A 14600-nucleotide genomic window follows, 5' to 3' on the forward strand; every position below is an offset into this window, starting at 1 on the left:
CCGAGGTTACGCCGTCCTGACCACGCACCCTCACCGACCGTTTGAATGCCTATCCAAGCAAAGGGCCTGGAAGGACTGTATGAACGATAAATGCCTAGAACACGCAGAACAAAAAGCGACAGCTTGGAGAAAGCTTGTCGAACACCACAAGAAAGGACACATCAAAATCCTAACCCAGCCAAACCAGCTGAGGAACACAGACATGGCGCAACTATACCAGGAAGACCCTGAAGACACAACAATGAGCGAAGGATCCGACTTGGAAGAACTAGTCAGCCCCCACTTCAAAGAAACAACACAACAACAACAGTGGAGAGAACGCAAGAAGAAGCTAGAAGTCGAACTCTTAACTGAGGAAGTAAACCTACAATACGACACACAACGCGAGAGATCGGGACAACACGCCGACTACGCGCGACTCTACGACCACGTTTACGAAGAATGGCACGGGAAAGGGAAATTCCAAGGCACCACAGGACTCCGAACTATCCGACTCGAATCATACAGAAAGGCACACGAGGCATTCGGCGCCCCGCGCCTAGACAACGCACAACACCAACACGTCAGACTGACGGAAGGATACAAACTATGGAAGCAATGGATGGACGAACAAGTACACCCTATACCAGCTCCTAACCGGGACCAGGAGAACATGGGCAAAGGCGAAAGTTCCGTCACCTTGCAGAGACAAGACGCCAGAGACTACAGACCAGAGGCCCGAAGAGCCCTGAGTACGACCAGCATCACAATGACACCGCAGGACGAGGCAGCATATAAAGAAGCCAGCGAACGCCGCGAAAAGCGCAGGAACACGCGCAAAGACAGGAAGTCAAAAAACGACTCGGACCGTCTGTAACGGGACAGCAACGGTCAGAAATAAAGTCCCTATACGCCACTGCAGGAGCAAGCGACGAAACGCATGAACACATGACAATACCAGTCAAAATCATGGGACGAACGGTGCGCGCGCTACTCGACAGCGGCGCCCAAGGAAACTATATCTCGCCAAAAGTCGTCAACAAGTACAGAATACCATGGAAAGAAAAAGACGCCCCCTACCAACTCAGGACTGTGGATGGAGAATTCGTCACGTACGGCAACGGAACCGTCGACATGGAGACTGATCATCTACCAGTCACGATTAGCGACCACGCGGAGAAACTCACGTGCGACATCACAGACATATCGGGATACGATATGATATTGGGGATACCCTGGTTACGAGCGAGTAATCCCAGAGTTAACTGGAGAACCGGCCAACTTCAGTGGGACACACCAGGAAGGAATTACGCCTCTACGCAGCCGCGAGAAAGCGCCGCAAGCGAATTCAGAAAGATACTTCGGATCAACGTCATGATCAAGGAATCTAAGGCAAAAGTCAACATCGCAATACCCGAAGAATACCAGGACTACGCCGACCTGTTCAGTGGAGAACTGAAGACAGGACTACCGCAGCACACGCAATTCGACCACGAAATACCCCTCAAGGAAGGAGGAAAGACACACTTCATGCCAACATATCGATTGCGACCAGAACACGAGGAAGCACTCAAAGAATATCTCGACGAGAACCTAAGAAAAGGTTACATCCGCCCATCAACATCAGAGGCAGGATACCCAATCCTCTTTGTACCAAAGAAAAGCAAAGACGGAAAAACGAAATGGAGACTTTGCATCGACTTTCGCAAGCTCAACGAAAACACAATCAAAAACCGATACCCGCTACCACTGATTAGCGACTTACGAGACAAACTGCACGGAGCCCAATGGTTCACTGCACTCGACCTACCAAACGCCTACGGACTCATACGCATCAAGAAAGGCGAAGAATGGAAAACCGCCTTCAGAACCAAATACGGACACTATGAATACCTGGTCATGCCCTTTGGATTGACCAACGCACCAGCAAGCTTTCAGAGTATGATCAACCACGTACTACGCGAATACCTCGACAAATTCGTAGTCGTCTACCTCGACGACATACTCATCTTCTCGAAGACACTCGGAGAACACAAGCAACACGTCCGCATGATACTCAGCAAGCTGCAGGAAGCAAACTTGCTAGTCAACGGCGAGAAAAGCGAATTTCACCAACAAAAGGTCACCTTCGTAGGATACGTTGTATCCCCAGGAGAAATCCGAATGGAAGATTCCAAAATCGCAGCAGTTAAAGCCTGGCCAACCCCAACGAACGTTTCGGAAGTACGATCCTTCTTGGGACTCGCGAACTACTACCGAATGTTCATCCACCAGTTCGGAAAGATTGGCACGCCACTGACGAACCTGACGAAAAAGGACCTACCATTCCGATGGACAGAGGTCGAGCAGACAGCTTTCGACACCCTGAAGAAACGAATCACCGACGAACCAGTACTCAAGATGGCAGACCCAGACAAGCCATTTGAAGTCGAGACCGACGCGTCCGACTACGCAATCGGAGGACAACTCAGCCAACGAGATGACAACAACAAGCTACACCCAGTAGCGTTCTTCTCGAAGAAGCTCAATGGACCCGAGCTTAACTACCAGATCCATGACAAGGAACTCATGGCAGTCATCGAAGCATTCCGAGAATGGAGACACTATCTTAGCGGAACCACCCACAAGGTCAAAGTTTTCACCGACCACAAAAACCTCACATCTTTCCTTACAAACAAAGAACTCAACAAACGACAAATCAGATGGTCAGAATTCTTGTCAGAATTCAACTGCGAAATCATATACAGAAAAGGAAACGAAAACGGCAGAGCCGACGCTCTTAGCCGACGACCAGACCATTTCCAAGAAGCACCAAAAGAAACACACACCCTGCTACGAACCAACGAACACGGGAACCTTGAACCCACAACACAAGACATTTTCCTTACACATCGAGTCACATCAGCAGACAGCTGGACGGAAAAATTTGGGGACACCCCAAAAACCTACAACAACCGGATATGGATACCACCACAACACCTCGACGAACTCATCAAACAATACCACGAAGCACCCTTCCATGGACACCAAGGAACCTACAAAACATGGAACCGAATCCGAACTAGATTCGACTGCGAAAACCTCAAAAAGCACGTCGCCAACTACATCAAGACATGCGACCTATGCAACAAAGCAAAAGCTTCACGACACAAACCGTACGGAGAAATACAACCAATACCACCACCCGACAGAGCATGGAAATCCATCGCATGGGATTGGATCGTCAAGCTACCGCTATCCAAGGAACCCTTAACTGGGGCTATGTACGACAGCATCCTTGTAACCACAGAACGACTCACAAAGTACGCCTACTTCCTACCGTACAAAGAAAGCAGCAACACAGACGACCTAGCCTACACGTTTCTACGAACCATCGTCAGCCAGCACGGACTACCCGACGAAATCATCTCCGACAGAGACAAGCTCTTTACGTCGAAATTCTGGAAATCACTTATGGCACGGCTTGGAACCAACCATAAGCTCTCAACAGCATACCACCCGCAAACGGACGGACAAACCGAGCGAATGAACCAGACACTGGAACAATACCTACGCTGTTACATCAACTACGAACAAGACAATTGGGTCGAACTGTTACCAATCGCCCAATTTGCCTACAACAGCTCCGAAACAGAGTCAATCGGAACAACACCGTTTTACGCGAACTACGGATTCAACCCAGACATGACGAAGGAACCACTCCCAGGAATATTGGCGGAAAAGGCTATCACGCACGCCGACAAACTGCAAGACTTGCAAAGAAACTTACAGCAAGAACTACTTTTCCTTCAACAACGGATGAAGGAATGGAATAACAAGAAAAGAGTTAGAGGACCAACTCTTAAGGAGGGAGACCCTGTCTACCTACTCCGCAAAAACATCAAAACAAAACGACCAAACGACAAACTCGATTTCAAAAAAATTGGACCATTCAAAATCGACAGAGTTGTTTCACCTGTCAACTACCGACTATCACTACCTCGGAAAATGAGGATACACCCAACATTTCATATCTCATTACTGGAACCAGCACCACCCAATGCAAAAATCGAAACACGGCTCGAGACCGAACCAGACCAAGAATACGAAGTCGAAGAAATCCTGGACCTGCAGAAAATCAATGGTCAATGGAAATACCTTGTCAAGTGGAAGGACTACCCACCGTCGGAGAACACTTGGGAACCTAAGAAGAACCTGAAGGGTTGCCCTGAACTCCTCGCGGATTTCCACCGGCAACGGGCACCAGCGGCCCAACATCCACAAAATCATCACCCAAACCCAGGGAAGCCCAATCCACGTCGTTAGAAACGCCCATGGACCGAAGATCCCCCACCACAAAGCGCTCCTGAGCAGAGACCGAAGGCACTACGCCATCCTCCTCATCCAGCTCCCGCATCCCCCGTTGAAACGCTTCAGAACTCTTCTCCTTCACGACTTTCTTCATTCGACGCAAGCGCGCAAGGCGACCAACAGCAGCAGACAGCTGAGTCTGTAACACGAAGAGGGCCTCCTCGGCATCAGCCTCCTCCGCCTCCAATTTCCGCTGCTGCGACAACAGACGAGAAAGCGACGACGCCACGAACGTCCCATCGCAAGTGCGCCCAGCACGCACGCACTCTGAACAGCGCGACGACTTCTCGCCCATGCGACAGGCAAGGTTCTGCCTGAAACACCTGGTACACGGCATCTCGGTGATTGCCCCAGAAACTTCGATACTCTCAGCCAGAGACAGACGGTTGAGCGTTTTACGAGATCGCGATTTTTCAACACGACCTGACATGATGAGCATGCATCACAAAGAAAAACATGCAGAGGAAGGAAAACCTACCAAACCAAGAAACGGGCGACAAAACGACCTACTTATGCGACCCTCAGTCTTAAGGGGCTAAGACAAAGAAGGAGGGGCCTGATGTTACGAACATGGCCTCACGAACCCCGACCCCGGGAAGGAACAACTAAAACCCACCAGGCGGCTGGCGCGCAGCCGCCAGGACAAGAAGACCACGGGACCAATGGGGCAGAGAAAGTCACGTGACATGGATCACGGTCTTGGCAGGTGAGCCAGGACAAAGGATCACGACGAGCCACGAGTGAGCCCAGGGGAAGGATCACCCTTGGATCAGAGTGATCCAGGACAAAGGATCACTAGGGCTGTAGTGATCCAACCAACATCAGTGAGGAAATGAATGGATATATAATGGAAGGGATTTCCTAGCTACATAGACAGTCATTACCTCAGTGATCAATCTAAGCACCTATCTTACCCATAGGTGAGGCCTATCAAGCCTTGACGACTATACTTGTGACCTCGCTCACAGACCTTTATTCTATCTTGTTCAGTGCACAGGCTATAGACTATAGCCGCCCTCGAGACTAACGTCCCCTGTTAGCATAAACCCACGTACCTGTATCTCTCTACGGTTTATCCTAGAAAGCATATCCGTCACAATAACGCGGATCGGCCGTTAAATACATATTTAAATTTAAATAAATCGTATTTAAAACCGAATAAAACGATAACGATATATTTATAACGCTTTTTTACGTAAAATTACGAAAAAACGTAAAAAACGAAATTTTAAAAAAAAACAAACCTAACAAATTCGATAACTACGTCGAAAGAATCGTTAAAATTAATAACCGTTTATATAAAAAAAGACTCGAAAAACGAGGATTTAAAAACGAGTTATATACCCCGCGTATTAAAATAAATATTAAAAAACCGCGATAAAACCATTACCGAAATAACGATAACCGACACCCTTTATATAATTAAAAATAGTAAAATAAAACCTTTTATAAATATTATAACGGATTAATAAACCTCGATATAATTAAATACGATGAAAGTTATAAAAATAAAAATATAATAAATATTATATATTATAATTATAACAAAAAAGGGTATTATATTAATAAATACCGATAAAAACGCAAATTCTAATTTATACCGGAAAGTAACCGGTAAACTAACGCTTTTTACCGAAAAAAAAATAATTATAACACTCTTTTAAAAATTAATAAAACTATTATAATAATATAACGAAAACTATTCGGATTTTATATAATTAACACTAATAATAACGACGAAAAAAACTACTTTATCGTATAAACCGAAAAAAAAATATAATAAAACGTTATTAATAATATAAACTTAATTAAAAAACTCGAATACAAACTTTAAAACGCGAATATCGAAAATATATTTTAATAATTCGAATAAAAAATCAACTTTTAATAAAAAAAAATTATAATAATAACCGGATCGTACCCGTTATCCGTTAACGAGTTATGTAACCTATTTAACAAACTTTATTACGATATTATAAAAAACTAAAAAAACGACCTTACCGAATTCCGGTTCGGAGATAACGAACGATTATAATTAAAATATAAATAATACGAAAAACTATCGTAAATATTTTATATTAACGGATTATACGATTTATATTTTATAAAAAAACTAAAACACGAATTATTTTTTAACTATAACAGGTAAAGAACTATTACGGAATTATACGAAAAAAACGAAATCCGTAAAGTAATAATAACTTATTATAACGCCCGAGGTTACGCCGTTTTAATTACGTACCCTTACCGACCGTTTAAATACTTATTTAAATAAAAAGTTTAAAAAAATTATATAAACGATAAATACTTAAAACACATAAAATAAAAAGCGATAATTTAAAAAAAGTTTATTAAATATTATAAAAAAAGATATATTAAAATCTTAACTTAATTAAATTAATTAAAAAATATAAATATAACGTAATTATATTAAAAAGACTTTAAAAATATAATAATAAATGAAGGATCCGATTTAAAAAACTTAATTAACCCTTATTTTAAAAAAATAACGTAATAATAATAATAATAAAAAAAACGTAAAAAGAAGTTAAAAATCGAACTCTTAATTAAAAAAGTAAACTTATAATACGATATATAACGTAAAAGATCGGGATAATACGTTAATTACGCGTAATTTTATAACCACGTTTATAAAAAATAATATAAAAAAAGAAAATTCTAAAATATTATAAAACTCCGAACTATCCGATTCGAATTATATAAAAAGGTATATAAAACATTCGGCGCCCTATATTTAAATAATACACAATATTAATACGTTAAATTAACGGAAAGATATAAACTATAAAAGTAATAAATAAACGAATAAATATATTTTATATTAACTCCTAATTGGAATTAAAAGAATATAAATAAAAACGAAAGTTCCGTTACTTTATAAAAACAAAACGTTAAAAATTATAAATTAAAGGCTTAAAAAACTTTAAATACGATTAATATTATAATAATACTATAAAACGAGGTAATATATAAAAAAGTTAACGAACGCCATAAAAAACGTAAAAACATATATAAAAATAAAAAGTTAAAAAACGACTCGGACCGTTTATAACGGGATAATAATAATTAAAAATAAAATCCCTATACGCTATTATAAAAATAAACAATAAAATATATAAATATATAATAATATTAATTAAAATTATAAAACGAACGGTATACGCGTTATTTAATAACGATACTTAAAAAAATTATATCTTATTAAAAGTCGTTAATAAGTATAAAATATTATAAAAAAAAAGACGCCTTTTATTAATTTAAAACTATAAATAAAGAATTCGTTACGTATAAAAACGGAACCGTCGATATAAAAACTAATTATTTACCAATTACGATTAACGATTACGCGGAGAAATTCACGTATAATATTATAAATATATCGGAATACGATATAATATTAAAAATACCTTAATTATAAACGAGTAATCTTAAAATTAATTAAAAAACCGGTTAATTTTAATAAAATACGTTAAAAAAGAATTACGCTTTTATATAACCGTAAAAAAACGCCGTAAACGAATTTAAAAAGATACTTCGGATTAACGTTATAATTAAGGAATTTAAAATAAAAATTAATATCGTAATACTCGAAAAATACTAAAACTACGCCGATTTATTTAATAAAAAATTAAAAACAAAACTATTATAATATACGTAATTTAATTACGAAATACCCTTTAAAAAAGGAGGAAAGACATACTTTATACCGATATATTAATTACGACCAAAACATAAGGAAACATTTAAAAAATACCTCGACGAAAACTTAAAAAAAGGTTACATCCACCCATTAACATTAAAAGTAGGATACCCGATCTTTTTTATATTAAAAAAAAGCAAAAACGGAAAAACAAAATAAAGATTTTATATCAACTTTCGTAAACTTAACGAAAACACAATTAAAAACCGATACCCGTTATTACTAATTAACGACTTACGAGACAAATTACACGGAACTTAATAATTTATTACATTCGACTTATTAAACGCTTACGGATTTATATATATTAAAAAAGGCGAAAAATAAAAAACCGCTTTTAAAACCAAATATAAACATTATAAATATTTAGTTATATTTTTTAAATTAATTAATATATTAATAAACTTTTAAAATATAATTAACCACATATTACGCGAATACCTTAATAAATTCGTAATCGTTTACCTCGACGATATATTCATTTTTTCGAAAATATTCGAAAAATATAAATAATACGTCCGTATAATATTTAATAAACTATAAAAAGTAAACTTGTTAATTAACGGCGAGAAAAACGAATTCTATTAATAAAAAATTACCTTTATAAAATACGTTATATTTTTAAAAGAAATCCGAATAAAAGATTCCAAAATCGTAATAATTAAAATTTAATTAACCCTAACGAACGTTTCGGAAATACGATCCTTTTTAAAATTCGCGAATTATTACCGAATATTTATTTATTAATTTAAAAAGATTAATACGTTATTAACGAATTTAACAAAAAAGGACCTACCATTCCGATAAATAAAAATCGAGTAAATAGCCTTCGATATATTAAAAAAACGAATCATTAACGAATTAATATTTAAAATAATAAACCTAAATAAACTATTTAAAATCGAGACCGACGCGTCCGATTACGTAATCGGAGGATAACTTAGTTAACGAGATAATAATAATAAATTATACTTAATAATATTCTTTTTAAAAAAACTTAACGGACCCGAGTTTAACTACCAAATCTATAATAAAAAACTTATAACAATTATTAAAGCATTTTAAAAATAAAAACACTATCTTAACGGAACCATTTATAAAGTTAAAGTTTTTATTAATTATAAAAACCTTATATCTTTCCTTATAAATAAAGAACTTAATAAACGATAAATTAAATAATTAAAATTCTTATTAAAATTCAATTACGAAATTATATATAAAAAAGGAAACGAAAACGGTAAAACCGACGTTTTTAACCGACAATTAAACCATTTCTAAAAAACATTAAAAGAAACACATACCCTATTATAAACTAACAAATACAAGAATTTTAAACTTATAATATAAAATATTTTTTTTATATATTAAGTTATATTAATAAATAATTAAATAAAAAAATTTAAAAACGCTTTAAAAACCTATAATAACCGGATATAAATACCATTATAACACTTCGATAAATTTATTAAATAATACTATAAAACACCCTTTTATAAATACTAAAAAACTTATAAAATATAAAACCGAATCCAAATTAAATTCGATTACGAAAACCTTAAAAAACACGTCGTTAACTATATTAAAATATATAATTTATATAATAAAGTAAAAACTTTACGGTATAAACTATACGGGGAAATATAATTAATACCACTACTTAATAAAATATAGAAATCTATCGTATAAGATTGGATTGTTAAATTATTATTATTTAAAAAACCTTTAATTAAAGTTATATACGATAATATCTTTATAACCACGGAACGATTTACGAAATACGTTTACTTTTTATTATATAAAGAAAGTAATAACATAAACGATTTAACCTATACGTTTTTACGAACCATCGTTAGTTAATACGGATTACTTAACGAAATCATCTCCGATAAAAACAAACTTTTTACGTCGAAATTCTGGAAATTATTTATAATATAATTTAAAACTAATTATAAACTTTTAATAATATACTATTTATAAACGGACGGATAAACCGAACGAATAAATTAAATATTAAAATAATATTTACGTTATTATATTAATTATAAATAAAATAATTAAATCGAATTATTATTAATCGCCCAATTTATTTATAATAGTTCCGAAATAAAGTTAATTAAAACGATACCGTTTTATACGAATTACGGATTTAATTTAAATATAACGAAAAAACTATTTTTAAAAGTATTAATAAAAAAAACTATTACGTACGCCGATAAATTATAAAATTTATAAAAAAACTTATAATAAGAACTACTTTTTTTTAATAATAAATAAAAGAATAAAATAATAAAAAAAGAGTTAAAAAATTAATTTTTAAAAAGGGAGACCCTATTTATTTATTTTATAAAAATATTAAAATAAAACGGTTAAACGATAAACTCGATTTTAAAAAAATTAAACTATTTAAAATCGATAAAGTTGTTTTATTTATTAATTACCAATTATTATTATTTTAAAAAATAAGGATATATTTAATATTTTATATTTTATTATTAAAATTAATATTATTTAATATAAAAATCGAAATACGGTTCGAAACCGAATTAAATTAAAAATACGAAATCGAAAAAATCCTAAATTTATAAAAAATTAATAATTAATAAAAATACCTTATTAAATAAAAAGATTACCTATTATCGGAAAACATTTAAAAACTTAAAAAGAATTTAAAAAGTTACCTTAAACTCCTTACGGATTTTTACCGATAACGGGTATTAATAAATTAATATTTATAAAATTATTATTTAAATTTAAAGAAACCCAATCTACGTCGTTAAAAACGCTTATAAACCGGAAATTATTTATTATAAAACGCTTTTAAATAAAAACCGAAAGTATTACGCTATCCTTTTTATTTAACTTTTATATCCTTTATTAAAACGCTTTAAAACTCTTCTTTTTTATAACCTTCTTTATTCGACGTAAATACGTAAAATAACCGATAATAGTAAATAATTAAATCTATAACGCGAAAAGGGCCTCCTCGGTATCGGCCTTTTCCGTTTTTAATTTCTATTATTACGATAATAAATAAAAAAGCGACGACGTTACGAACGTTTTATCGTAAATACGCTTAATATATATATATTTTAAATAACGCGACGACTTCTCGTTTATATAATAAATAAGGTTTTACTTAAAATATTTAATATACGATATTTCGGTAATTACCTTAAAAACTTTAATATTTTTAATTAAAAATAAACGGTTAAATATTTTACGAGATCGCGATTTTTTAATATAATTTAATATAATAAATATATATTATAAAAAAAATATAAAAAAGAAGGAAAACCTATTAAACTAAAAAATAGGCGATAAACGATTTATTTATACGACTTTTAATTTTAAAGGGTTAAAATAAAAAAGGAGGGGTTTAATATTACGAATATAACTTTACGAACCCTAACCCCGGAAAGGAATAATTAAAACCTATTAAACGGTTAACGCGTAACCGTTAAAATAAAAAAACTACGGGATTAATAAAGTAAAAAAGGTTACGTAATATAAATTACGGTTTTAATAAATAAATTAAAATAAAAAATCATAACGAACCACGAATAAACTTAAAAAAAGGATTACTTTTAAATTAAAGTAATTTAAGATAAAAAATCACTATAACTATAATAATCCAATTAATATTAATAAAGAAATAAATAAATATATAATAAAAAGGATTTTTTAATTATATAAATAATTATTATTTTAATAATTAATTTAAATATCTATTTTACTTATAAATAAAACTTATTAAACTTTAACGATTATATTTATAACTTCGTTTATAAACTTTTATTCTACTTTATTTAATATATAAATTATAAATTATAACCGCCCTCGAAATTAACGTCCCTTATTAATATAAACCCACGTACTTATATCTTTTTACGGTTTATCTTAAAAAGTATATTCGTTATAAATATTTTTAATTTTTTAACGGTTTTTAATTAAAACGTTTTTTAAAAAATTAATAAAATATATTAAATAATAAATTTAAATTTTATTTATTATAATATAATAATAAATTTTAAAATAAATTAAAATTAATTAAATTAAACGAAAGATTATTTTTATAATAAAATTTAAAATTTTATTATAAATTTTAATTTCGTTAAATTTTATTAATTTAATATAACTTCGTTATTCTTTTCGAATAAATAAATTAAATAACGTAAATTATATATTTTTATATTTAAATCCTATTATAATATTAATATAAAATTATTAAAAAATCGTATAAATATAATAATTTACGTTTTATTAACGTTATTTCCGAAGTTTTATTATATACAATTTTTTTATATATTATTTAATAATATCGAACGAAATTTAAAGTTTAAAAACCTTTAATTTTAACCGAAATTTAAATATTATACCTTTTATAATTAATATAATTATATATAAAATATTTTAAAAATATATTTATATAATATACTTAAATAATATTCACCGTTTTTAAACCGGATTAATAAATAATAAAGTTTAAATATATAACCTTTTTTTAAAAATATAAATATCCGATTTTTTTAATTTATAATCTTTTTTATTATAACGGGATATAATAAAAGAATTTAAGTTAGAATTTATAAATTGAATTTAAAAAATAAGTTAAATAAAAGCGTTAAATTTAAAATCGTAATAAATCGAAAGATTTATTATAAAAAAGTATAAAACCGAGGTGGTAATAATATAAAAGTATAATATAAATATAAATTTTAATAATTTATTTATTATAATAATAAATTATAATTTAAAAAAAGGTTAAAGGGAAATAAAGTTTATATATTCGGATAAAATTTAAAATTCTTTATCGATTATTATATTTAATTTATATTAATAATATTTATAAAGGATTATAAATAAATAATAAAATCGAAAGGATTCGAGAGGATTCGAGAGGATTTTAATAAATCGTTTTTATATTAATTTATAATAAATATATAAAGTACCGGTTTTATTTTATAACGCGGGTAAGTTACGAACCCCATTTTATATATTTATAAAAACGGTAATAAAACCGGTTAAATTAATTTTTAAAAATATAAAAAAATCTTATTAATTATATTATTATTTATTATATATATATAATATAATATAATATTTTTAAAAAATTTATTTATATTTTATAATTATATTTTATATAATTTAAATATATATTTTTATTTATTTAAAATTAAATAAAAATGTAAAAAACATATTATTTATATTATTATATTTAACGTTTTATATAAAATTTTATATGATTTTTTATATAATTTATATTTTTAATTATTTAATTAATTATTAAATTAATTAAAAAATAAATAAAAATTAATTAAATTAATTAAAAAATAAATAAAAACTAATTAAACTAAATTAAAGACCCACTTTTAATTAATTAAACTAATTAAAAGTGGGTTTTTAATTTAGTTTAGTTTTAATTAATTTAGTTAATTATTAAAAAAATTAAAAACTATTAGTTTTTTATTACAACCCTGGTAGGGAGTTTACGTGTAAGCAAACGGACGTGAGCGCCATTGGTGGTGATTCAAGCCCGCTCAAAAACACATGCACCTGTTGGTATAGTAACTATCTAGGATTGTATGACACTTTTAAGATGCCGTTAAGCGGCAATTGTAAAGACACAAGCAAGGCAGATATTGTGAATAATTAAGAGATTATGGCGCTAGGCACATTTATGTACTGCAGAAAGTGACAGGTGGCTTAGTTATATAAGATAAACTATTGCTATTGCGATGAGCTCGAGCCTGTAGGGGAGGTCTGAGATTACCTAGATCGCTTGGAACTTGGTAATTATGGCTACGAAGATGATTCAAAACCTGCCGATGAATGCCATTGTTGGCTGGTATTATTTCACGCCCAAGCTCTTATGCCACGAGTTCGTGCCCTCACATTGGCTTCCTCTATAAACTGGTTACGATATTCCTCCGCCAGGTCCCTAGAATTCCTGAGCGCACTGGCACCATTGCAGAAAGCCCGGCGGCTCCCTGTAATCCCAGCAGTATCAATCAGCGTCATGTGGTACTCCGGAAGCCCACCTTCTGCGGGCGGTGCTGTAACGTAATGCGCATAGAATAATGCTGTACCCGTTCCAGCGTGGTAAGTTGTACTAAATGTGTAGGCATTCCCGTCATAGACCGGTTCATCCGTGCCGTAGTTATGAAGAGCGTGTATTGCCCGCGCCCCGTAGGCTCCGTAGTAACAAATTTGCCGTTTCATTACAGCAGCACTTCCGTCTGGGCTTTTAGCCTCCAAAAAGAAATTGGGGGCCACTGGAACACGTGGGTGTTTGGTTGGGACGATCAGGGTATAGAGCTCGTCATCATATCTTACATGTTCGTCTACTTGGTTGGGGTCGGCCCCATCAAAGAGATCAGGCTGTGGCCTCGAGGCGTTATCGGAGGTAATAGGGTCTAAGTTCGTGAATAGGGTATTTCGGCTTGATAAAATACTAGTTTCACCACATAGTATAGGAATGATATCATATAGTACGTCTCCTTCATTGATGACGTTTTCGCTTTTCCGCCTAAATTCCTTGAAGGCACCTTGA

General features: G+C 32.2%; 2 protein-coding genes across 2 annotated transcripts; both read left to right on the forward strand.

The window, feature by feature from the left end:
• Positions 1-202: 202 nt before the first annotated feature.
• Positions 203-856, forward strand: JN550_005613 (uncharacterized protein; the record flags this gene model as incomplete). The annotated part of the gene is made up of 1 exon (XM_049317260.1): positions 203-856. The coding sequence occupies one exon, from the start codon at positions 203-205 to the stop codon at positions 854-856; it is 654 nt and encodes a 217-aa protein (XP_049172235.1).
• A 92-nt stretch (positions 857-948) lies between these two features.
• JN550_005614 (uncharacterized protein) lies at positions 949-4284 on the forward strand (the record flags this gene model as incomplete). Its single annotated transcript, XM_049317261.1, has 1 exon — positions 949-4284. One exon carries the CDS (start codon positions 949-951, stop codon positions 4282-4284), a length of 3336 nt encoding a protein of 1111 aa, XP_049172236.1.
• Between the last annotated feature and the right edge of the window lie 10316 nt (positions 4285-14600).

This window comes from Neoarthrinium moseri (assembly GCF_022829205.1).
Source record: "Neoarthrinium moseri strain CBS 164.80 chromosome Unknown scaffold18_Wmoseri_CBS_16480, whole genome shotgun sequence".
Lineage (NCBI taxonomy): Eukaryota > Fungi > Ascomycota > Sordariomycetes > Amphisphaeriales > Apiosporaceae > Neoarthrinium > Neoarthrinium moseri.